Here is a 25,341-nt window from a genome sequence, read left to right as displayed (position 1 = left end):
TCAGCAAGTTTCTAGCACTTGGGATTCTAAGGATCCACTCATGGCGGCTTATCGTCGGGAGGTTGATGCTATCGCTGGGCATTTCAAGGGTTATCAGGTTGAACATGTTGATCGCAGGAAAAATGAGGTGGTTGATGCTTTAAGTCGGCTAGGGTCTCAGCGTAAGCCGGTGCCACCTAATACTTTCCTAGATATTCTGCATAACCCTTCTGTCAAGTTGCCTACAGAGGAGGATCTCGCTATTCCTGACCCGGAAGCACAATTGGTGGCGGCTCTTCATGCTATTCCTGACTGGACGATTCCATATTTGGCTTATATGACCCGGGGCGAGTTACCTGAGGATGAAACTTTGGCCAGGCAGATAACTCGGCGGTCTAAGTCAATGACTATTGTCAATGGAGAGTTGCATCATCGCAGTGTCACAGGAGCATTTCAACGTTGTGTTTCTCCTCAAGAAGGCTGGGAGATTCTGCGAGAGATTCATGAAGGCGATTGTGGTCATCATGCCGGCTCTAAATCTCTTGTGGCTAAGGCTTTTCGTCATGGGTTTTATTGGCTAACGGCGCATGCTGATGCAGAGGATTTGGTCAGTAAATGTGATGGTTGTCAGAAATTTTCACGACAAGCTCATGTGCCGGCTCAAGAATTGAGGATGATTCCAATTACTTGGCCATTTGCAGTCTGGGGGCTTGATATGGTTGGGCCTTTCAAAAGGTCCAAGGATAAAAAGACACACCTTTTGGTGGCGGTTGACAAATTCACAAAGTGGGTCAAAGCAGAGCCAGTCAGTAAGTGTGACGCGGTAACGGCGGTTCAATTTATTAAAAAGGTGATTTCCGCTTTGGTTTTCCCCACAGCATTATAACTGACAATGGCACTAATTTGTCCAAGGGTGCTATGAAAGAATTTTGTCAACGTGAGCATATTCGACTTGATGTGTCATCAGTGGCTCACCCCCAATCCAATGGGCAAGCTGAGAGAACCAATCAAGAAATTTTGAGAGGCATCAAGCCCCGGCTTATGGTTCCTTTGCAGAGGACGCCGGATTGTTGGGTGGAGGAGTTACCCTCAGTGTTATGGATTATCAATGCTACCCCCAACAGATCTACGGGTTACACGCCTTTCTTCATGGTTTACGGAGCAGAGGCGGTTCTTCCTAGTGACATCCGTCATGACTCGCCCCGTGTGGCGGCTTATGTTGAAGCTGACAATGAGAAAGCACGTCAGGATGCACTTGACCTATTAGATGAGGAGCGTGATCTCGCGGCGGCTCATTCGGCGATTTACCAACAAGATCTGCGCCGTTATCACAGTCGCCGGGTTAAGACCAGGACCTTTCAAGAGGGTGACTTGGTGCTCCGGCTTATCCAGGATCAAACTGACATGCACAAGCTATCTCCACCTTGGGAAGGACCCTTTGTGGTCAGCAAGAATCTGAACAACGGATCATACTACCTTGTCGGTGTTCGAGGCCCTAAGGACTCATGCACGTCGGAGGAGGAGACCCGCCGACCGTGGAATATTTCTCATCTTCGGCCTTATTACACCTGAGCCACCGGCTCTTGTGATGTACATATTTTTGACAATGTATATATTATGATGAATATAATAAAACCGGCATCCCTGATAATTCAGGGCCTCTGTCGTTTTACTTCTTCGAAGCTGAGTCTTTATTATCATCTCACATGATCACTTAAGAGGCTTGAACCCCAAATTACAGGGACCAAAGAGAGTTGGATGCATAGCACAGCTCAAACATAGGTACCCGCTGAGCACAGCTCAGAAATATATCACTAGGGGGCTCCCTGTTCAAAGAACACAGCTGAAATTACCCTCTTGATTGGCATGGATGCCAGGTGTATTCACCAAAAATCCGGGTTATCCGGCCTGTATCCAAGATGATCTTCGACCAAGTAATCCTGGATGACCCGCCCTGTTCTTAACAAGTCAATCCCTTAAAAGAGACCCTGAACTTGTTAAGGTTAAGGCACTGATTGGGTCATGTAAGAGCCGGATTATAGAACGCGAGGAGAAACTCAGGCTGATAAGCCACCTTCTTTGAAACTTGGTTAAACCAGCCTATTTTGCACGATGCTACTCCGACCCTGCCGTACTCTCAATAAGTCAATCTTTTAAAGACCCTGAACTTACCCAGGTTAAAATGTCGATTGGGTGATGTGAGAGCCGGCTTACAGAAAACGCGAATACTCCAGCGGCTATCATGCTAGTTTCATTGAAGAAGAAAATTTTGGCTTGGCGGCCTATGAAAGCCTCGTATTTTTTGGATTTCTTTTCCATCTTGGATTTATATCACTTCTTTTTATTACCATATAGTTTCCATAAGTCGGATCAAGTAGCCTTGTTTGTCGCATATTTGAGCATCTTTGGTTTTTATAACCCGCCATAATAGCAGGCTTTAAGTCGCCAGACAATAATAATCTTGTGTTTAGAGTTATGACTCTAAAAGCTTGGGATATTACCCCTTATTTACGGCATGATAAGCCTATAGCCGGAGTCCATTGACTATGGCGATGCATTTTCAATCTTTGGGTTGGAACTCTTCATACATGGGTTTGATAAAGCCGACAGACGAAGCAAATACCACAGGTACGACATTTTGCTAACAATTGTATAAACATTGTGGTTATACCCGCTCTGGTTATGAACTGTTTTAGTCACCGGTGGTTATATATGGGATATTGTGACCCGTCCTGCGGTAAGCCGCCAGGGCGCATGTGACTCATTATTATGCAGGAACAGATCCAAATTTATGGCATTATAAGTGTAAGTGGCAGAAGTTTAACTGGCGTTACGCAATGCAAAACGTGCATGTTGGCACGGCAGATCAAAGTTTCACTAGCCTATTACATGACTCAGTGAGCCAAAGTGATCGAGTGTTTTCAAAAGGTCAAATATATGAGCCGCCCAGTGGATCAATCTTCTTAGCTTGGACGGCTTGAAGCTTCTGGATCATCCTTCTCCGGTTCTTCGTCCTCCTCCGCCTTCTGGAAATTTGGTGACAGCCAATCAATGCCACACAAGGCTTGGAATTTAGCTTCATCATCTATAAGTTCAGACGGATCAACTTCAGGGGCGAAAGTATGCTTACGGATTGGGGGGATAAGATCCATCACTTTATAAGACGGTGTGGGCATCTTTTGATTCTCCATATTATAAGCCGGCTGATATTTTGAAATATATGTCTCATCAGCAATCAGACTGGCCAGGGGACGTATTTCCTTCACACAGGCAGCGAAGTCTTTTTTGTCAAAGGGCGTGCCATCTTCTTTTAAACTTGGATACCCAGTGGCTATCTCGGCCGGGTCTAGTTCTGTTTGCCATGCTTTAGCCCGGCTTAAAGCTGTCACGGCACTGGCTCTTGCAGATGACCGCTTTATCTCCTCAATTCTAGCAGGCAGAACAGAGAGTTTTTTCAAGACATCACTAAGAAGAGTGGGTGCTTAATTGGTTGGAGAAATCGTGGCCAACGTGCGCTGAGTTCCAGTATATAGCTGCTCAACAAGCGTATATACAGCTTTGAGTTTCACCAGCATCTCTTGACCAAGATTGCTGCTCCTAGGACCTATGTAAATGATTATGGATTGATCAGACAAGCTTAGTAACGTGAAATATAAGATTCAATTTTGATGTTAACAAAGTTACTCACCAAAGATAGTCGAAACCATCTGGGATATACGGTGTTTTAAACCGATAAGCTCAGTGGTCACTTCTTGAAGAGCAGCTTCCGCTTTTTCAGCCCGCTGAATCAGAGCAGTTTTCTCTTCAGCCCAGGCGGTTCTTTCAGCATCAAAACTAGTCTTCAGTTTTTCTTTTTCATCCAGACTAAATTTGAACTTTGAGTTGGCTTTCCGGGTCTCAGATTCTTGATGCTCCAGTCGGATTTTCCCATCATCCAATTGTGATTGAAGTTGAGCAGTGGTGTCCTGTATATGCATAGATTTGAAATCATATTCATATTTGAGTTACAAGAATAAAAGTCCCAAGCCTTTTGCAAGCAACAATGCTTGGCACTTGGGGGCTAATGCGTAAGGAAAAAATCTTCATACAAATGGCATAATATAAATAAGTCCCAAGCACTTTGCAAGCAAGAGCACTTGGGGGCTAATGCATATTGCTCGCGTTTCATTACTACGTTATGATGACCCGGTTGTGCTGCAAACAACCATAGCCGGCTCATGGGGGCTACACAAATAAGTTCTCGTTTGTAAACAATGGTGAATAGTACCAGTTCATTCATGCTGATTAAACCGGTTCTTGGGGGCTACGGATGCAATGTTAATTGTTAAAGACCTGGTTCAATTCTGAAAGTGAAAACCGGCCTTTGAAAGATTCTATCCAAGATACTTCTTATGCTCATGGCTATTCTAAGTCTACAGCATATTCGATCCTGTCATACACAGTGGACTTGGGGGCTGACAGGATATACATAACTTATTAAAGGAGGAGTTCATACCTCATATTTTTGATGCATCTGCTTCACCATATCAATCTCAAGGTCGCGGCCGGTGTGCACTTGGTTGAGGTAGCCAGAGAGTACTTCACTAATACTCAATTGAGAATAATTGGCGATATCAAATCTCACTTTCTGCTTTTCAATGAACTCCTGTTTGGCAGAGTGCTTGGCCAAGACAGTAGGATTTCCCGGTTCTTTAAAGCCGGTGCCAGTGATTATAACATCGTCATGTGTTTCTGACGGTTTAATTGGGCTGGATGATTCAGTGCTCAAAGGATTGAGGTTTGTATGGTCATTGGAGAGGTCAGGAATTTCTAGTGGAACATCATGGACAAGCTCTTCAGTTTGTAACACGGAGGTGTCAGATGCTGGAATCTGTTGTTCCGGTTCATGGACTTTGGGGTCTGCTGCCGGCTTGAGCACCTTTGCCTTCTTGATAGGCTTTGCTTTTCTAGTGCATGGGTTATGAGAGGTCAGTACAAGTATAAGAACATAAGGAGGCAGAGAATAATAAGTAAAAGTTATTACCCAGGGGCAGTCTTGAAAACCGGCAGCTGGGTCTGTGATGAGTCGCCGGAAGAAGAGCGAGAAGCCTCCTGATAGTTTGAATCGGAAGAATTAAGCGGCTGGCGAATGAGACCCGCCCGTGGATAAGAAGAAGTTAAATTTGGCAGGACCTCATTTCGACGTTTCCGCGGAGCCGGAGTATATGGTAAGCTGGAGGATAACTCTTCACCTCCGCTGGTCCGAGTTTGTCGCCGGTTCTCGTGCTGCTGTTGCTTCAAAAGAAAGTGAGGATCCAAATGAGCTAAAGGGTGTGAAAAGCTTACTTTCCAGGTTACCCGTCGAATTTTCTGTCTTGGCAAAGGCACTGAGTCAGAGGAAATAATAGTTACCTCTTCTTCGACTGCTTGACTGGCCCCCGTGTCATCCTGATGATAATCAGTGTCAATAAGATAGTTGAAAAAGGAGCCAAGGGAACCAAGGGCTACCTCCGACTCAGAGCTGTTGTCCAGTTCAAACATCTTGGAAGCGGTTAATTTCTTCTTATTCTTCTTGGCAGCTTTTTTGGCTGCTTTCGCTTTGGCCCTCGCTTGCTTGGCGGCTTCATGGTCATATGCCTTTTTCCAAAATCGGAGTCAGCCTATCAAAGTCATCAAAGTTGAGTTAATAGAGTACTGGAATTATAAGGTAAAGTAAGGAAGTTAAAGACTCACATCTGGTGGCGGGTTAAATTTGCAGAAAGGGTTCAGTCCCACTTTGCTGCAGTCTTCCAGGCTCTCATTTAGAAGAGTCTTTGTCATTTCATTGATTGCACATCAGTTAAACGCACGGAGCTATGGCGCAGTGGATCCTTTACACCACCTGTGTAAGTGCACATTAAGCCGGGTCGGCGACTCAAGGGTATGATTCGCCAAGAAACCCAGCACCGAACCAAGTCAATGCCAGTTAACCCATTTCCCAGCAGGGCCTTGACCTTTGCAATAGTGGGGGCAAGCTTTGCACGTTCAGCAGTGGTAAGTTTTTCGGGAAGATGATGTTTTGGGTCAAGACGCTGGACACGATAACCCGGCAGTGGATTCTCGTCAGTCGGAGAGGTATCTTTGCAGTAAAACCATGTCTGGTTCCAATCTTTGGGGTGACTCGGCAAGCGAGCATAGGGGAATATAGCATCCCTTCTTCGTTGAATTGAGATCCCGCCAAGTTCTAAGCTGGGTCCGTTAGTAAACTCGTTTTGGCGGTTTAGATAAAAATATTCCCTGAAGAGTTCAACATTGGGCTCCTCTTGAAGGTATACTTCACAGAAGACTTGAAAATTACAGATATTTGACATGGAATTGGGTCCGATGTCTTGAGGATGCAATTGAAAGAAGTGCAGAACGTCTCGGAAAAATTTAGATCCAGGTGGTGAGAAGCCCCGGTTCATATGATCAGTAAAAACAATGATCTCACCATCCTGTGGCTGAGGTTTTTCCTCATTTTGCTTGGGACTGCGCCAATGCAGAATATCTTTTGCTGGTAAGAAGCCGATTTTAACAAAGTCCTTGAGTGTGTTTTCAGTGACGATAGAAGGAACCCAATTGCATGAAGTGACTGTCTTCGGCGGCATTGTGAAGGAAGAAGCCTAAAAAGAAAAAAATTGCCGGTTTAAGTTGATTCATTAAGTCAGAAGCTGCAGTATCTACTCAGACCGGCGGTTTAAACGGGGTCTAATGATATATGAATAATTATAACTGGTGACGTAAGCCGCCATGACAGCAATGGTATTCAAAATCTATCAAGAGCGAATTCTACTAAGTGTTGGACAAACAGGTTTTACAGACTGGAGCAGGTAATTTGGATCTAACGTTGTGTGGAAAAAGAAAGTAAATCAAGGCCTAAATATTGCAGTAGCAGAGGGATTAGCACATCGGCAAGATTTCCGCATCTAGGAAGTATATTCAGTGATTAAGAGAAGGTATAGAAACCGTTTCCGCATATTTCAAAAGTTATTTTTGGATTGAAGAAAGGATCAAACCGAGGTATGATGAAGAACAGCGACGAACTCTGAAGAACTTCAGAAAACCCTAATGGAGATCTACAGCGGAGAAACGAAAGGTACTTACTGGATCCGCTGAGTAATGGAGAGACGCCGCAGTTCTCTGGTCCCGTTCAGGTTGATGCAGCGGCCGGGGTCGAGGAAGTCGACGAGGTCGGCGGCGGCGGTGTGCAGAGATGTAGATGCGTCGCGAAGGAGAAAGGTTGGATACATACAAGGAGGCAAGGGGATAAAATGAACATGCTGCTATTTATAAGGAAAGAGGTAACAGGCAGGTGCGAAAATCAAGGAGGTCAAAGAATGATTATCCGGTTGCTCGGACGCCTCGATCTTTGGGATGGTTATTAAGGATAAGGATCTATTAAGATATGCTGGATATTGTGCAAATTTAATAAACAAATGATGTCATGGTGGGTTTCCGTAATTCTGAGAGATGACGTCATGGCGGGTTACAATATCTTGCAAAAACAAATGAAGAAGGATTTTTTTCTAAGTGTAGAAGATTGACATGAACAAGTTCAAATCAACCTGGGGCCTAATGTTGGCGATATGACTATTGGGTATGACCCGCCCAGGAGGGGCCGAGTTATACCTATGGCGATTCATTAAGATGACGTTTTATGAAGCGGACTTGTTAAAGGGCCTAAGCCCAAAGGCGGCTTAAAGCCCATAGGTATAAACCTATGTGTATGACTTGTATTGTAAGGAAAGTGTATTTAGTCACCGAGCCGGACACGTTGTTTATGAGCCGGCCGGGACTCCGTGAGACACTGGGCGTCAACCTGTGTATATAAAGGGACGACCCGGCGGCAGTTTAGGGCAAGAAAGAAGGGATTGAAAGCTAGGTTAAGCGTATTCGCTCCCTGGTAATCGAGACATAAGCAATACCACCTCAAACTGGATTAGGCTTTTACCTTCACCGCCAGGGGTCGAACCAGTATAAACTCTCTGCGTCCTTTGTCCCGTTTTAACCCCTTTAAGCTCCCTAGTTGCGATGGCTCCACGACTAAGTCCTCACACTAGGACATCTGTCGTGTCAACTCCACGACAGATGGGGTTTGTTCATATTGATTGGATCTATCCCTCTACATCATGTCATCTTGCTTAAGGCGTTACTCCGTTCTTGTTAATATAATACACTAGATGCATGCTAGATAGCGGTCGATGTGTGAAGTAATAGTAGTAGATGCAGGCAGGAGTCGGTCTACTTGTCACGGACTTGATGCATATATTCATGATCATTGCCTTAGATATAGTCATAACTATGTGTTTTTTTATCAATTGCTCAACAGTAATTTGTTTACCCATCGTATGTGTTCTTTCAAAAGAGAAGCCTTTAGTGAAAACTATGGTCGTCGGGTCTATTTTTGTCATATTATTTTTAGATCTACAAAATCAAAAACCCAAAAAATACCTTGCTGCAATTTATTTATCTTTACTTTATTTTGCACTTTTATTTATCTTTGATACCTATCTCTATCAGATCTCATCCTTGCAAGTAACCATGAAGGGATTGACAACCCCTTTATCGCGTTGGGTGCAAGTATTTTTTGTTTGTGTAGGTGCAATCATTGGTGACTTGTGTGTTCCTCCTGTTGGATTGGTACCTTGGTTCTTAACTGAGGAAAATACTTATCTCTACTTTGTTGCATCACCCTTTTCTCTTCAAGGGAAAAACCAACGCAAGCTCAAGAAGTAGCACCGCACCATCCGCCGTCAACGTGCGCGTAACTTCCCGTGCCGTAGAAGAAAGAACCGGCTTCATGAAGATCGATGAGGCGGTGATCAGCACGTCCGCGCCCACCGCCATCATAGAGGAGAAGTAAAACAAGGGAGGCCGCCGCTGCTTGGATCCCATGAAGGCCACCGCCAAGGCGACGCCGGTGTACACAGCTGATGTCTTACCCGGTTCGAAGGCCACCGTCGCCCCCCGCCCTAAACCCCAACCTTGATCCGTGCTTCATGGAAGCGAAGGGCACCCTTCCCCTCCGGCTGAAGCATATCTCAACGGTGGCACTCCGATCAGCGGTGCAGCCGAACATGGGGAAGCGGAGGCCCTTTGCGCTGAAGCATGTACCTCCGAGGCTCACGGCAGTCCGCTGAGCAAGCTGCCGGACATGGGGAAGACAATGGAGATCCGTCACGGTCGGCCGTATACTAGTCAAGGGTATCCTTGTCATGGGAATGGATATCCGCCGGCGCCGGCTGTAGACTGGTTTTAACTTGGTCCGGTATAGTTTTTAGTTAAAAAATTATCCAAAATGTAATGAATTTTTTTCGTTTTATATAAAATCCGCCGTGTTTGCATGAATTTTGTCCGTTTAGTTCAAATTGTGGTTGAAATGTATGCGGGTAGCGTTGGATTGCCGGCTCTCGTATCTATGTCTATGGACTGGTCCCCTGTCCGCGGACGGATGCGGGAGCAAATTTGTGGGTAGATGCCCTTATAGGACAAATTGCATGGAGCCTAACACCGATGGCTCACCCAATGGTGCACACTATCCAGTCTACCAAATTAAACTTGAGATGCCTTTCGATGCCTTTGTTTTTCTCTCTGGCACTTTTCCAAGTCCAAATCTGGTCCTGTTGGTTTGTTGGCTTCTAGAAGGCCAACCTACCTACCTCACCTCACCTTATTTGGCACATGCACTAACATGCAAGATTGTTGGCTGGTGGACATGATTCGGTACCAATGTGTACATATAGTACTAATACCACTATGAGGATTATTTTAGAGTAGGTTGGAGCAAAGATTGTAGGCATCATCCATTTGGCAACCTTGGTACTGGATGGCCTCGTTTGTACTTAATTTATGTATGTGAATGCATCATCTTGGTTAATTACTACATAGTGTTGTTCCTAAGTTTGCATGTGCCATAAATTTTGTTCTGCTGAATATAGAAGGGTGAAGTTGGAATGAATAATATGCAAGCTAAGGGCATCTACAATGACTCCCCCATTCTGCTCCTATTTGTCTAAACATGACAGTTTGGACCGTTTTTGCCTTCCAACGCGCTCTCCGATTTTAATTAGGACAGTCAGAAATCCCTCGATTCAACACCAAATCATGGCAAGGAGTAGGTGAGTCCTAACTGTTTGTCACGTCGTCCCGACAGCCCGGCCCCATTCTTTGTTTTCCTTTCCCCGTCAGACACCTTCCTCGCCAGCCCGGTTTCACGCCGGACCCCTCCCCTTCTTGGATGGTCTCCCTTAACACCCCCCCCCCCACACACACACACACACCTCACGGCCTCACCAACTCGCTTGCCCGACTCCGATGTGTCCAAGGAAGTCTCTTCGAAGGCAATGAGTGTAGTGACAATCGACTAATAATTGGTGGTTTAAATAAATATATTTGTAATGTCATCATGTATATATTCCCATCGTAATCTATATATTATGCGTGGGTGATTCAATTTAGAGAGAAAATGAAATATGCAATTAGGGCATCTCCAAAGCAGACCCTCAAACCGTCTAGACGGCACGGTCCGGACGTGTTGAGCCATCCAACGCGGGCTTGTATCGGTCTGCCGACCGGTCCGGATGCACTTTTCCCGCGAAGTCGAAACAAACTTGGGGGGGCTTTGCGGGAGTCCGGACAGCAACCATGTAGGACTCCGACACCCCCGGCCCACCCAAAACCCTTCCCGGACACCGCGTATCCATCCTCCCATCTTTTTCTGCATCCTTCTCTCTTGCCTCCACCACTGCTCCACCACCCCGGCTGCCTCGCCACACCCTTGCCGGAACTTGACGACTCCATCTCCTCCGGCGCTACACCCGGGCTCCAGGCCGCTTCTCCCCTGCTGGTGTTCCATACCTCTACTCCGTCCGCCACACACGTACCATCTGCCTCTACGATACTCACCATGCCCGGCAACTAGTCGGTGAATGGCCGTGCTAATTTTTTTGTCCCTTCTTCTTTGAAGAAATGGATTCGGATATGGAGTACATATACGAGCACTTTGTTGAGTCGTTCGACAGCTCGACAGAAGAGGAGGACTACATGGATGAGACGACAATGATGCAGGCGGTCCTTACAGACGCGGAGCGTGCAGAACATCGTGTTATCAATCTCAAGAGATCGATCAAGGGTCATCAAGCGCTCAACCGCAACAGGGCGCGCGGCCATTTGACACTGATGGACGACTACTTTGCCCCGGGTGCCCTATTTGTTGACAGTTTTCGCCACCACTTTCGGATGCAAAAGAATGTCTTCGATCGTCTCTACGATGGCGTCCACTCCGTTAATGGCTAATTCATCTTGAAGAAGGATGGCGTGGGAAGGATTGGGTTCTCTAGTTACCAGAAGTGGACGCCCGAACCGCGTGCATATGGGACAGTCGTTGATTCATGGGATGAACACCTACAAATGTCTGAGAGCACATGCGGAGATGCCATGGTAAGATTTGCTACTGATGTGGTCTCGGTGTTTGGACCTCAGTACCCGAGAGAACCAACTGTGGAAGACACCCAGAGGAACTTGGCAATGTCTTAAGTAAGAGGGTGGCCAGGTTTGTTTAGATCTCTTGACTGCATGCATTGGAGATAAAAGAATTGCCCAAAAGCTCTACAAGGGCAATATCATGGTCATATTAAGAAGCCCACCATCATTCTTGAAGCAGTTGCATCACATGATCTTTGGATTTGACATGCCCGGGTCTCACAATGACATTAATGTGCTGAAATGATCATCATTATTTACTAGGCTGGCTGAAGGAAAAGCTCCTCCTTGCCATTATACTCTCAAATGGCATGAATACAACATGGGTTGCTATCTGGTTGACGGCATCTATCCTTTGTGGGCTACCTTTATCAAGACCATCTCTGATCCAGTTGGTCAGGAAAAGTCTCGCTTTGCCCAAAAATAAGAAGCGGCTAGAAAAGATATTGAGAGGGCATTTGCAGTTCTGCAGGCACGTTTTGCCATTGTTCCTAGACCTGCTAAACTGTGGGATCCGGGGACCTTCTGAAAGGCGATGATATGTTGTGTGATTATGCACAACATGATCGCCGAGGATGAGGGTGAGGATGCTGCGTAGGTCTTGAATTTAGAACATGGGTAATCCTATCGAACTTCTAGCCCAGAATCCGGCCATATTTGATGAGTTTGTTCAAATACATTAACAAATTCGGCATCGAGAAACTGAAGGAAGATCTGATTAAGCATATGTGGGCGGTTAAAAAGGATAACATTATTGGACTGTGATATTTAAATTAGAACTACTGTTGTATTTGAACATTTTTTTAGCTAAACTGAAACTAGATATACAACTATTTTGAGTGTGCGGATGTATGCGGACTTTTAAAAAAATTAGGGACGAAACTTCATATCTTGCCCAGATCTTCATCCCTAAAGATACTTGACAATAGTATTATTGGAGTGGATACACAACTCACAAAGAATATAGAAGTCGACTAGGCGGACTGGTCCGAGTGAAGAGAAAAAAAACCATACGAAACTCAAAATATTTTCCGGAGATATTCATTTTTCTAAAAAGGCGGATAAGATATTATGTGGCTGTTTGATACCGCCAGAAAGAAAAAAAAAATCTAAGGAATCAAAAGAAAGGAAAAATTGGGCCTATGTTCAACCGAAAAAAAAATCTAGCTTTGGATGGCCTGCATCCGCGCATGCCCGACTTACAGGTCAGCGTTGGAGATACCCTTAGATGTTACACGGAGTGTCTGTGAACACGTTATGACAGGTTCACGGACAACTGGGGCCTCGGAGATGCCCTAAGCTTTTATCTTACCTTAAAGCTTAAGGTTTCCACAACCTTATGCCATGAAAACACATGCACATTGATCCGTTCAAACCTTAAAAAATAAAATAAAATAATTAGAAAGACATCACCGCAGCCACCGCATTGTGTTTACGTAATATCGATACATTGGGAAGAACTTTCTCAAGAGTACGCCATCAAGAAACCTTTTTTTCTTCACTTGCTATGTGTTGTGCCCTAGAATCTTTGCGTTCATACTACTACATCACCAGAAAACTCAATTATTACATATATATATATATATATATATATATATATATATATATATATATATATATATGTCAGTTATGCTCACATCTCACCCGCAAAAAAAATGCTCACATCTCCAGTGTTTCTTAGTGCCTACGTATGTGCTGGGGACTAATTGTTGATTAACGGAGTGTTCTTTGTTACTTTACTTCATTATAAGAGTGTGTTTTTAACGGCAGGATGGCCTGACATATGCAATGATGGATATTGCAATCAGTTACGTGAATAGTTATATTTGGTCCATATGTGCACAAACGTTGATTGCATCTCAAAACTTCAACTACCAATATATGGGAAGTCTGTTCGATGACTTGTCAAAACATTGTTATTTTATCTTGCAATTTCTTCATAATAACTGTCTGTTGATATAATACAATACTCACTTTTTTAACAAGGTGGTACAATATACTCCCTCCATTTCTAATTATAAGATGTTTTAGATATTGCAATATAGGCTACGTACAGATTAAAATGAGTGAATATAGATACTAAAATGCATACAAATCTAAGAAAATGGAGAAAAGCTAAAATATCTTATATTTAGGAACGGAGGGAGTAATTTAAATTCAGTCAAGGTATTGAACAAAAGCTAAAGAGAAATTGAAAAGATATCATATTTTGTGCACAGTTTGCAGTTTTACTCGGAGATTATAAGTTTGCTTACTGCCCATCGGGTCGCATACACGCAATGAGTAGAAGAAAGAATGATTGCAACATGCATAGATTGCACTAATTAATGCTACATCTTTCTCTTGAGAGCGAGATGTTCCGGAGAATGCGAGTCCAGATTTAATACCTGCGCCAGGCATCTCCGGGTTCACACTATCATACTGAAGCGAGCACACTACCTACTGACCAAATGAATTGACAGGTTTGGAATAATTTCCTTGCTTGGAGAAAGCAACTGGGCACCAATGGAGCAGCCACTCACACTATTAATCAACTCACCAAATGGGCAGTGTGCTGGTACGGCCTTGCAACCTAATTTCCATCCATGCAGATCACTTGGTACAGCACAAGCTAACCCTTATTGCGTGATTAAGCGTTCAAAAAAATGCTAATTTCCAACTGGTGCTTGTATTATATCAGACACTATTTACAGATAGGAGCTGCTGTTATACAAGGCGGTATAATTATGTACAAAGGGGTAAATAGCTGCCACCCATTTCTCGACACCTTCCGGTTTTTTGGGCTATACCGATACATGCCTCACAAAGCAGTCTTGCTAGCAACACGCCAGGGTCCATCTGGATATCTTGAGGCTGGCCTGCCATGTGCTGCAAAGATTCAATCCTTCGGCGAAAAATGGTCAGTGGTAACAGACTGATAGGCAAAGGACATTGCCATCGCACAGTTCTGAACCATGACACCAGAGAATCAGGTGGGGCGGCAGACAGCACATAAACATATTTTGAATGGCTATTCACCAACATGGGCTATCAGATCCCAAGATCAAACGATGGAGGCGTGAAGCTGACATCAGTTGCTCGCTTAGTTTCCGTTGGTTTTTGTGCTGATTGTGCTTTCTGGAGTCTAAGTTGCTCGGTCGCTTGTGCTTCAATTGCATCAAAATCAAGGTTCTCAAAGAAGGCATCATCCCAGTATATGTCATTACCGACTTCAGTAGCAACATGTGAGGAAGGTGGTGCTGGTTCCAGTTCAAGGTTCATGACAGGGATTGAGGCGGCTTGGTCGAAGCTTAGTTTTCTCTTTCTGCTATCTGGTTTGGTGGTTGATTCGCAATTGACCACACTTGCTTCACCCTGTTCCTTTATCGAACTGGCTCTCTCCAGGGACATTTGCTGGTGACCTACAGGACTTGGGTCAGTGGTGCCATATATTTGAGGAATCCCTTGTGGAGTCTCGATAGGATTGTGCAAGTTCCCCGATGAACAGCTTGCACTTCCAGCTCTGGAAACAGAATTATCAGAGACATCTTGGTATCTTGAGGGCAGGATTACCGTTGACTGACTAAGTAGTGATCGTCTGCAAGAACATCAAATGTAATATGAATTCCACAGTTGCATATGCAACTTTTTCACAAAAACAAAAATATGAAGGCAGTTGTACAATTTTTATGCCAATATATCTGGGTCTCAGTTTTCAACATGATTGATGGCGAACAAGCTTCTTACAGTGAAGAATTATTGAATCGGAACAGTTTTCAGATTTGCATGATATATCCCGTGTACAAACCTAAATGTAGATTGTGTGCACATAGTGTTATGTAAGTACCTTTATCAAGCTAATCTGATACACATGTCTAATTGCATAGCCACTCACAGTTCTTAAAAATTACTGTAAATTAGAACTGTGATGTTCATTTTCAGCAATTAAACAACACGGTGAGTTGAACTGTAATCACAAGTGTTCAATTGTGCTTCTTGGTGGCAGAAAGATTGACAGGAAACAGAATGGTCTCGAAACAAATAATTTAAGCAAGAAACACTAAACACCATTGCAAAGAGTAGTCTGGTCATCTTTTAATACCTGTAGAAAGCCATCATGTCATTAGTGTTACTGTTTTCACCACCTTGTTCACTCTGAGTGAATTGGCCAGTAGGAGTTGTCTGATCGTCAATAAAGCTATCTTCATATTTATCTTCACTCCGATCATCATCCTCATCCGGTGAAATATCAGCATCTTCAGACACTCTAAAGCAATAATGTAAGGATGTTGTAATAGAAAAAACAATATGCATACTATTACAGTAAACCAAGAAACCGATAGCAAATAGATTTAGAATTAGTTTATTTGGCAGCATCAGAACATTCGACGAAAGGTTCCAGTGAGCTTACTCGACTTCCTCATCAATATATATATCCATACGCCTCTTGGCTTTCCTTCTGTTTCCTAAATTAAGAATAAATGCAAAAGTACATCAAGGTACAATATTTTTTGTTAAGATTTGGGAGCTGTGAACAAGAGGTCAGTTAGTATGTACTGATAAATGATTGAGTTGGCAACAAGATTAAAGAGATAGTTACAAAGGAAGGAGGCTCAACTCACCAACATCATGCTCCATCTGATCACATTGTCCTCCTACAGATCCATTATATCTTTCGTTCAAAGACAATGAGGATACTCGTTTAATCTTGTCACCGCATTTGCGGAGTCTTCTGTACTTCGGTAATTGCTGTACTGATCCTGATGTATTCCCTACTGACTTAGGCTGCCAATCATCAGACATACTATCACACAGTAGATTTGCTGTGGGGGTATGAGCAGCAGGACTGCAGTAGATTTTTGCCTTTGAAGAACACTCTTCCATTTCTGCTTGAGTCTGAACTAGGATATTCTCTCTTGACGAACCATGATGTTCTGTGACACCAGCAGGAAATTGACCTTCTCTCACAAAGCTTAGTGGCCCGTCACTACATTCTGGCCGATTGTGTTGAGCTCCCTGAATGTGTGACTTTGAAGAACTAACCTTTGCAACAAAACCAGGATCATCAGCACTGTCTATTTCTAATTGCTCTACTGGAGACTCAGGAACAATTCCTTCTTCAATATAATGAGTTAACCTAGGACTAAGTTCCATGTCTTCCTGACCTGACAAAACTGGGCTTGCTAGTTTAGCATTGCATGGTGTGTCCCATTTTTCTATTGGACTTGTAACCGTTTTAGATGGAGTACTGGGGGAAAGTACGTGTCTGCCATCAGCTTGGTTACATTGCTCCGAATATTCAGGGAAATGAGGAGCTGAATTTAGTGCATTGCCTGCAAAGATCAATTTACTCGAATAAGCGCTATCTGTTATTTGCCCACTGGCATCTGCTGTCAATTTCGAAGTAGTCTTGTTCTGGATTGTATGTTCCCAATTTACATTCCTTGTATCCTTATGGAACTCAGATATCCTCGGTAAGGCAGGTACAAAAGTGATTGAAACGTAGCCTCTAACATCCACAGCTACATATTCCCCACTGAAGAATGAGTGGAGAGGATATTTGTTGACCAGTGAACTTGGCACACTAGCACTTTTACTCGATGACACTTCTCCAGAAGAAAAGTGATGACCTTCCAACGCCTGATCCTCAAAAGCTGCTACATCAGCAGGTTCTTGTAAAGGGCTTCCACACTGAATAAGTATTCAGAAACAATATTAGGACTTCTGTTTCATTAGTAATTTATAAGGAAAAAATCTCCGCAAATCTTTGATGTACCTTAGTTTTAGAGAAAGAAACATCTTGAAGTTGTTGCATAGTATCGATAAGCATATCTGTAGTTCGATAGGAATGAGGCACTCTATAGATATCACATGGAGAAACCTGGAAACTAGGGAACGCAACAAGTGATGGCTTCCAAGTATCTTCTTTGCTTGAACTGAAGTACTGAGCAATCAATAGGCCATCTTCCTCTGAAACTTTGTTCAAAATGTGCGGTGTGCCACTCACATCAACTTTTCTTTTCTTTGAGCAATGGACATACTTCTCAATTGATAATTTAACGTATTTAACTTCTGGGCTATAGACATGTGGAACCTGTTAGAAGGGATAACATAATTAGCACCTCTAGAGTGAAGAAACAGTTTTACCTACAAACAGATCGAACAGAATTACCATCCTGGGACTAGAATGGTATTCAAAGGCGTTCCCTTTACGCAAAAGGTTCTTCATTGTCCGAGCACTTCCTTGTTTCTTCATGTACCCTTGCAGCTCTGGTCCTTCACAAGCCAAAACCAGTTTGTGCAGTTAAGGTAAAAACATTCTTACAAAATGCAACTACTGGACGTGGTTATTTCAGTCATCAGAAAAGGATATCAACTCGTCCTTCGTGCTTCCGCCCAGTCCTTCCCATTCGTTGGATCATCCTTAATGGAGAGATATTGGCATCGAAACAAATCACAAGATCCACCTCCATAATATCTAGACCTTCCTCACCAATTGATGTTGCCACCAAAATATTGTATTCCCCAGCTCGAAATTTCTGCAACCATGCCATGGGTTATTTGGTGGGTGGGATGGGGGGTGGGTAGATCTTGAATGACCAGCCATTGTCTGATACCTGTAAAATAGCTTGTTGCATTTTCTGTGTCTGGCCCTTCAGTCGGTCACCTGCAAAATTCAAAAATGGTAAGATAAGCAATGTAAATCCACTATATGGATTGATCTATCCAGTGTAATGCACCATTTTATATATAAAGTAACTATATCTACTTAGCCCACTGTCATGCACTCATACCTGTAGAGCTTTGACCGATGAACTGTGCGGGTCTGAAAAGACCGCCACCACTGTCTCTTAATGAACCGAGAATCTCACTGCATTTGGAAGCAATCAAAGACACATTCAATCCACATGATAACTGGATCAACAATCATAAAACATCAGAAGTCCAGTGCAGAAACTGTTTCTGATACCCAGCCAAGACATACAGTAGCAAATAAATCCAACAAAAACTGCGGTGCCTCTTGCTTACTGTAATTTATATGACTAGATTGGACAAAAGAACATATCAGCTTGGTGGGACTTAGTTACAACACACATGCGAGCAGACAGAAAAAAAACACACACAAAAAAGAACAACAAATAACTGTGCACGGAACAATTAATGTGTAAAATGCTACATAATAGGCACAGTAAGTATTGTGAGGTTTGATTCTTACATGGCACTTCCCCAAATTTCTGAAAAATAGAATGGTGACAAATGTATTTAAAAAATACACACATGCACACGCACACACCAAATAATCACAATAACACCACGCACACAAAAAGGAGTGCACAGGTAAATTTTTCAATCTAGAACAAAGGATCTGCAGAGGGCTATATATATAATAGCCACAAGGACCATCATGAGGTATTGTTCTTACTTGACACTTTCCCGGAAATTTGAAAAGATAATCACCCGTGAGTCCTTGGAATCATTTTTGTCTGCATAGGATAACCGGTGCCAAAGTGATCATAGCAAACTTAGTAAAATTTGCTCTGGATTAGTTAACGAAGGTAATCAATTGAAGGCAATTAAAACAGAAGATTCTTCGAATACATCACATCTGAGTAGTGATACAACACAATCATGCGCACCGACTCAAAGCAAACAAGTCACACGCTTGCTATCACATTTTTGATAAGTGATAACATGCAGTAATTGATAAGCCAAGTTTCACAAACATAGCTCTCCTATGCTACAAAGAGTTGCCATTCTTACAACTTACAAGAAAATATAGCAGCATCATTTCCATAGGCATAATGCTTGTACTTCCTCCGTCCAGGTTAATAAGTCATCTCGAATTTTGAGTCTAACTTTGACCCAAAATTTGACTAAAAAAATTACGAGTTAATGCCACAAAAGTATGCCACTGAAAACTTCTTTGAAATACGAATCAAACATACGTTTTTTGGCATATAACTCCTATTTTTTTAGTAAAATTCTGGTCAAATTTAGGCTCGAATTTCGAGGGGGGCTAATAAACCTGAACGGCGGAAGTACAAGCATAAGATTACAGATTGGGCTACTAGAGAATGGCTAACATTCTTATAATGGACAGTCCGCATTGTTCCTCTACTGATCATCGAAACCAACTAAACAAAATATGCACCCCATTACGAAAATCAAGAGTTGCTTACGGAAGTGATCGACCAACACTTCTGCCAATTTCTGCACCTTTGGACTGGGTAAGCCTTCAGATGAGATCTTCTGCATCATATTCATTGCATCCCGAAAGGTTTGATTCTTTGAAGCAAAATTCCAAGAGTGCCTTCAATAAACAAGAGCAATTATAAATGTGAACTATTACATATAATTGATTCTTCCATCCCCAAGAGAATATTGCTCAAGAAATTCGTTAGTGGCATAATTATGAATTACTCTTTGCATACAGTTCAAATCATGTAGCAGGAATGTGTGTAGGCAATACCCTTCTTTCAACTTGGCTTTAATTGACTCGTGCGCTGGCTTGATTCCATGGCTCCAAAGCATTTTACTCACATGACAAAGTGACACGAGAGCTGCAAAAGATTTATGAATTTCCTTTTTCTTTTCCAGAGGAATATTTGGTGGAGGTGCTTGGCTGAATTTCGTCCTTAAAATAAGCAACTGATGTGGGCTCCACTGGCAACAGTAGGTAACCAATTAATAATGCATAGAAGTAACAAATTATAAGTGAGTGTTGGGCAGTAAATAATCATAATCATGATAATTGATGTATACAGAGAATCAGAAACATACATTTGCAGCATCCCTGTTATCAATCACCCCAGCAGCACGTAACTGAACAACATGTGTATTTATAAGATCCAAAATCATAGCATTGACTTGAGTTGTATCACTGCCAACAGGAACCTACATTGAAGCAAGTAAATTTCATGGAACATAAAAACACTATACCGCCCATTTACCAAGTTCATACCTTTAAGAGTTCAACTGTACGTGTGTTAACATATCGTTTGACTTCAAGATCACTTTCATCACGATGAATCAACTCTGAGATGCATAAATTGTTGATGACAGCTTGGATATTTGGCTGTTTTGCTGAATGAAAAGCCCACGATAAGATTTACAAAATAGAAAGTGTCTCCATCTTTGCAGAAGTACTTCTATGTGATGTATGGACTCACATCCTGGTGTAGCAGTCAAAGCTAAAATTCTTAGCGGCACACCAGCTGCCACCAACTGTCAGCATAGCAAAAATTAAAATTTGAATAAGCAGAAGCAGAAAGCACTCATACAACTAGTTGACTGATATCATCAATCAAATGGGCTTGATAGTGGAGGAAAGCATGACGGTAACAATTTAAGATGATGAAATGTTTGGAGATAAAAACATGCCTGGCGAACAGCAACACAGTAAGCATGATTTCCCGAAGCTCTATGAGCTTCATCTATCACCAAGCAAACAAGTTGTTTCACCATGCATATACCTGTTGAAAGCAAACTTCATAATGTCAGCCCATCGAAGAACTGAAGCAATAACGGCAGAGCAGTCAGTGTGGACAAGAAAAGTATGAAGCATGAACTTGACAAATCACTAAAAAACCTACTATGGTAATATAGAACTGTGGTAGTCAGACCAAACATAAAATTGGGGCAATCAACAAAATTATCTGTATATGTGCTATGAGATGCTTCCCTGTGTGGATATTTGTATATGATAATTACGCAGAAAGTGTACTATGTGCCTGAATCCATTTGGATGGAGAATCTAATGTGACTGTTTTTTATGCCTCGTTATACAAAAGAAAATGTGGTTGCTTTCAGAGGTCCATATTTGGTTATCATTCGAAAATCTGCATAAACAGATGACAACGTATGGGGAAAACTTACAGAATATCAATATATAATACTAGAAACATTGAGGAAAATCACCAGATTGTATATCATTCTCAAGAATCTGTGGAGTGACAAAGAACACTCGTTTAGACTTCCACAAGCTTGATCTCATTGAAGGGCTTAGATTCCCTTTCATATCAATCGCCCACTTCTGCAGACAGGTAAAACTCATTAATCTCCAGCACCGGCAGAGAAAATGTGGCAATCTTTATCCGACACCAGGCAAGCATGAATATCCAAAAATATAAACTTTAATACCTGCGGTATACCCACTGTATTGTGGCATGCCTCAATTTGCTGAGTGACAAGAGGACGCGAAGGGGCTGTGAATACTATTTTACCTGAGCTATTCAATGCATCAGTAACAGCAATCTGTCAGAAAGTTCCTTCTGCAAAAGTTCACGAAATACAACACACGAGATGCAGTGTCCAGTTAGGTACCAAAATATTACCTTCAGGAAACCATCTAAAATAGTTATACATCACCACGGCTGCGATAAAAGTTTTGCCAAGTCCAGTTGGCAGGGCTACTAGTGTATTTGTAAACAAAGCCTTTTGGACAATATATCGTTGGTACTCTCGGACTTCCACATTAGCTGCATCATGTGAACAAAAGCCAAATGAATCACAAAGATCATATTATAACTGTTCATAAAGCAGACATGTTCATAGGCTCGTAGCAGAACTGAGCCATACAAAAAATGGAATCTTTGACATGAGTATCAGACAATGTTCAGGAAGGGACAAGGTAGCTTTCTGCCTTGAGTGCAGCCAACATCCAGAGCAGCAGCCAAGCACACACGACCTTGAAGAGCAGCCAACTGGAAGAGAGGAAAGTGAAAAAGGAAGAGGAGACTTAGGCGGTTAGGCCCAACTGTGGCCAGGCGTGCTGGTTTGTGGGGATGGGGTACCATAAGCTATCCGCACAAAGAAGTGATCACCTCCACCGCGACACCTCCCCCTACTTTCCCACTTCCTTCCTTCTCCACTTCAACAATATCCTTTGTCACCTCGGCAGGAAGGATGTGTGGAAACAAACACCAACTACCCTTCCACCAGTGGCTATTATTTTCCCCTTGATTCCAACGCCATATTGCTCACTGCTTCTGGCCAGTGAGAATTCAACAAGCAGCAGTCTGCTCATCTCACTGCTTAATGCCTATTGGGAAACAACTCTGAAACCCAGTACCCAGCTCACCAATTAGGCCCAAATCACAGCTTAAGGCATCCACCAAGCAACTAGGCTGATTTTTATAACACTGGTTTCAAAGGCCATTTTCTGACTTACTCAATGAAATTATTTCACTATTTTTATATCTAACAGGAGTTCACACGTGGAGCTAAGTGGATACTACTACACGTTCAAGAATGTGCGACAAGGACTAGGGATAAATAACAAAAGGTCTAGATGAACAAGTAAATATTCTGCACATCAGCAACTCACAATTCAAGCACAACCTTTTACAATGCATATCTAATCATGTTTATACTAGAATAATGCTATGAATTTATGATCATAGAACAACAAAAAATGTTGCTCTTGCGAGGAAATTAAAGGTATGCCCCTTATATTCCAGCAGCCTAAAGCAATTGAATCAGGCAACTGAACTATATTACAAACTAACAAAAGTAAAAGGTTCACGCCTTATTTGCAAGCTGCATAAGCAAAGCAACAGAATCAAACAACCAAGCGATTCTGATATCTATTTACACTTATTTATGCTTATCTGGCTCTTAATCTCAAAACCACTACCACACCAGTGTTGCTTCAGATTTTGCCTGCGTCTATGGCTGTCAAGAATATCATAATCATAATGCACATAATTCTTGAGTTAAAATGATTAGCTGGACCTTAAGACAAAAGGTATTTTACTTATGAACTCTAGGAACAACTCATCTCATTTCATACAATTCACACAGGAATCCTCTTGGTGTCGAATCAAAACTTAACCAAATATATTTTGGTACTGTATGTTTTTGATGTTGTAGATAGATATTAACATATTTTTTTATAGACTTGGTCAAACTTTAAGAAGTTTGACTTAGGACAAAGCTAGAACTTCAACTAATTTGGAACGGGGAAGTATTAGATAATACAGCCTAATAGTCTTTCAACAGTCACCAAAACAATTTATTTTTCTTTTAATTGAGGAATCAAAACGAACAATTTAGGTGCATTGATGAGCATATCGTCCAGAATGTATTTCAAAGAAACGCTGACATGCACATTGGTTATGCTACGCAAGAATATAACCACAGCAAAATCAAAACATAAGTCAGTGGCAATAAGTTCAGTGAGAAATCTGAGCACTAACTTGGATAGATCCACGTCTGCACTGCCTCGTGGTCGAGCGCCACGGTGCAGGACCCCTCCGCAGCCTCCTCCTCGCTCCCGCCACGCAAGCACCCCTCATCACGACGGACCGCAAAGTGCGCCCCGCCACCACCAGGTGGCACCGCTGCCGCCACAGGAACCGATACCGACGGTGCAGGGGGCGGCCTCTCCTTCGCAGCCTGCCTCTTGGTGAACGCGTCGACGAAGCGGTCGAGCGCCGCAGTGCGGGGCCGCTCCACGACCTTCTCCTCACTCGCCTTCCGCGAGCACCCCTCATCGCCACGGTCCACAAAGTGCGACCCGCCACCACCAGGTGGCACTGCTGCCTCCACAGGAACCGACGGCGCAGGGAGCGGCCTATCCTTCGCAGCCTGCCTCCTGGTGAATGAGTCGACGAAACGGTCGAGCGTCGACTGCCGCGCGACTCCCGTGGACGGCCCGTGGAAGGAGGGCGCCGCGGCCGAGGGAGCGAGGCCCGACGACGGGGCGGCCGAGGGCTGGGGCGGCGGCGGCGGCAGCGGAGCTGAGGTCGACACGGCGGTCGTGGAGGCTGAGGCAAGGGCGCAGGCGCTGTCGATCTCCCGCACGGCCGCATCCCAATCGAAGCCCTGGGGTTAGGGTTTGGAAAAGGGGGCGTGAGCACATACACGCGAGGAGGGGGAGCAAGGGTAGAGCGGCGCGCTTACGTCGTCGTCTTCGTCGACGGCGATGGCAGGATGGTAGGGCGGTGGGGGCGCCGCCATCGGGCAGCTCCGCTTGGCGCTTCGAGAAGGTTCGCGAAGGTTGGGGATTGGGAATTTTTTGGGAGGGAAAGGGGCGTGGGGTTTGGGCGGGGAAATGATGATTTTCGGAGAGGAAGGAAAGATAGAGAGATTATGGGCCAGATCAATATCTGAGGCATAGCCTGGCCCAGATATTGCTCCTAGGATATATTTTCGTCACCTTTTTGACACTAGTAGACAAAAGGGGGAGAATCACATCGAGAGTTTTGATAGATTTGCTCTGTTGAATTTGGTCATTGTGTTTATTCGCTCTATCTTTTAAGACTATTTATGCCACTTTATGTGCTCTGATGTAAAACTTCTGATATGGGTTGTAATATTAATAACCCTGCCTGCTGCACTACATTCTCTCGAAGCATTTGTTTTGCAGGTGGAATTACTGACAGAAGTCATGAATGATTGCACTATATTCTCGTTGGATTAATTATCATCAGTGTGAATCATTACCTCGTATGATTGAAAAATCTCCACTTACTTTAATGAATTGCAAGGAATACCGTTGTATATCAATTGACCTTGCATACATTTAGGGGAAGTACGTTTCATCATCGAGTCAAGTAACGCAAGATTCACTCTTGTTCGATTTACATTTCACTTATCTATCTCACTTCGATGATTATCTGTTTTGTTAACAATCGTCCAAAAAGGGGGAGATTGTTGGTGCAATAATAGGCCCCTTATGTCTTGCAGTTTGTTGACATAAGCAGTATAGGACTTATGTGTTTGCTAGTGCACATAGAGTGACAGATCCCTGAAGTATCGAGGAGTTTGATGCAAACGACGAAGATAATCTTCATGTGTGGCAACGAAGGTTATCACCGAAGATGAAGCTAACAAGAGTGGCCCCTAAAAATTGCTGAAGATCAAGCAATTGGTTCGGTGTCTGTTCGAAGCATATGACTGCGT

At 43.2% G+C, this 25,341-nt stretch overlaps 1 protein-coding gene across 1 annotated transcript; it reads right to left on the bottom strand.

Moving 5' to 3' along the window:
• Positions 1 to 14,086: 14,086 nt before the first annotated feature.
• LOC109759212 (DEAD-box ATP-dependent RNA helicase FANCM) lies at positions 14,087 to 24,548 on the bottom strand. Its single transcript, XM_020318037.4, has 21 exons — positions 24,340 to 24,548; positions 23,634 to 24,261; positions 21,771 to 21,914; positions 21,577 to 21,659; positions 21,355 to 21,469; positions 20,818 to 20,909; positions 20,607 to 20,661; positions 20,399 to 20,520; positions 20,218 to 20,331; positions 19,907 to 20,100; positions 19,617 to 19,747; positions 18,860 to 18,920; positions 18,231 to 18,307; positions 18,054 to 18,103; positions 17,810 to 17,975; positions 17,609 to 17,730; positions 17,213 to 17,530; positions 16,059 to 17,127; positions 15,848 to 15,902; positions 15,539 to 15,703; positions 14,087 to 15,034 (listed from the first exon to the last, which is right to left on the bottom strand). The coding sequence occupies exons 1-21, from the start codon at positions 24,394 to 24,396 to the stop codon at positions 14,488 to 14,490; spliced, it is 4,365 nt and encodes a 1,454-aa protein (XP_020173626.1). The 5' UTR covers positions 24,397 to 24,548; the 3' UTR covers positions 14,087 to 14,487.
• Positions 24,549 to 25,341: the final 793 nt, after the last annotated feature.

Source organism: Aegilops tauschii, chromosome 4 (genome assembly GCF_002575655.3).
Source record: "Aegilops tauschii subsp. strangulata cultivar AL8/78 chromosome 4, Aet v6.0, whole genome shotgun sequence".
Classification (NCBI taxonomy): Eukaryota; Viridiplantae; Streptophyta; class Magnoliopsida; order Poales; family Poaceae; genus Aegilops; species Aegilops tauschii.
Note: the sequence above shows the minus strand (reverse complement) of the source record. Positions and strands in the feature narration are given on the sequence as shown.

Coding starts and splice junctions, on each gene's coding strand:
- LOC109759212 (XM_020318037.4), bottom strand. CDS start 24,396: ATGGCGGCGCCCCCACCGCCCTACCATCCTGCCATCGCCGTCGACGAA. Junction 18,921..19,616: donor AGTGTTGGTCGATCACTTCC/GTAAGCAACTCT, acceptor TATCCTATGCAG/ACAAAAATGATTCCAAGGAC. Junction 17,976..18,053: donor TGCAACAAGCTATTTTACAG/GTATCAGACAAT, acceptor GCATGGTTGCAG/AAATTTCGAGCTGGGGAATA.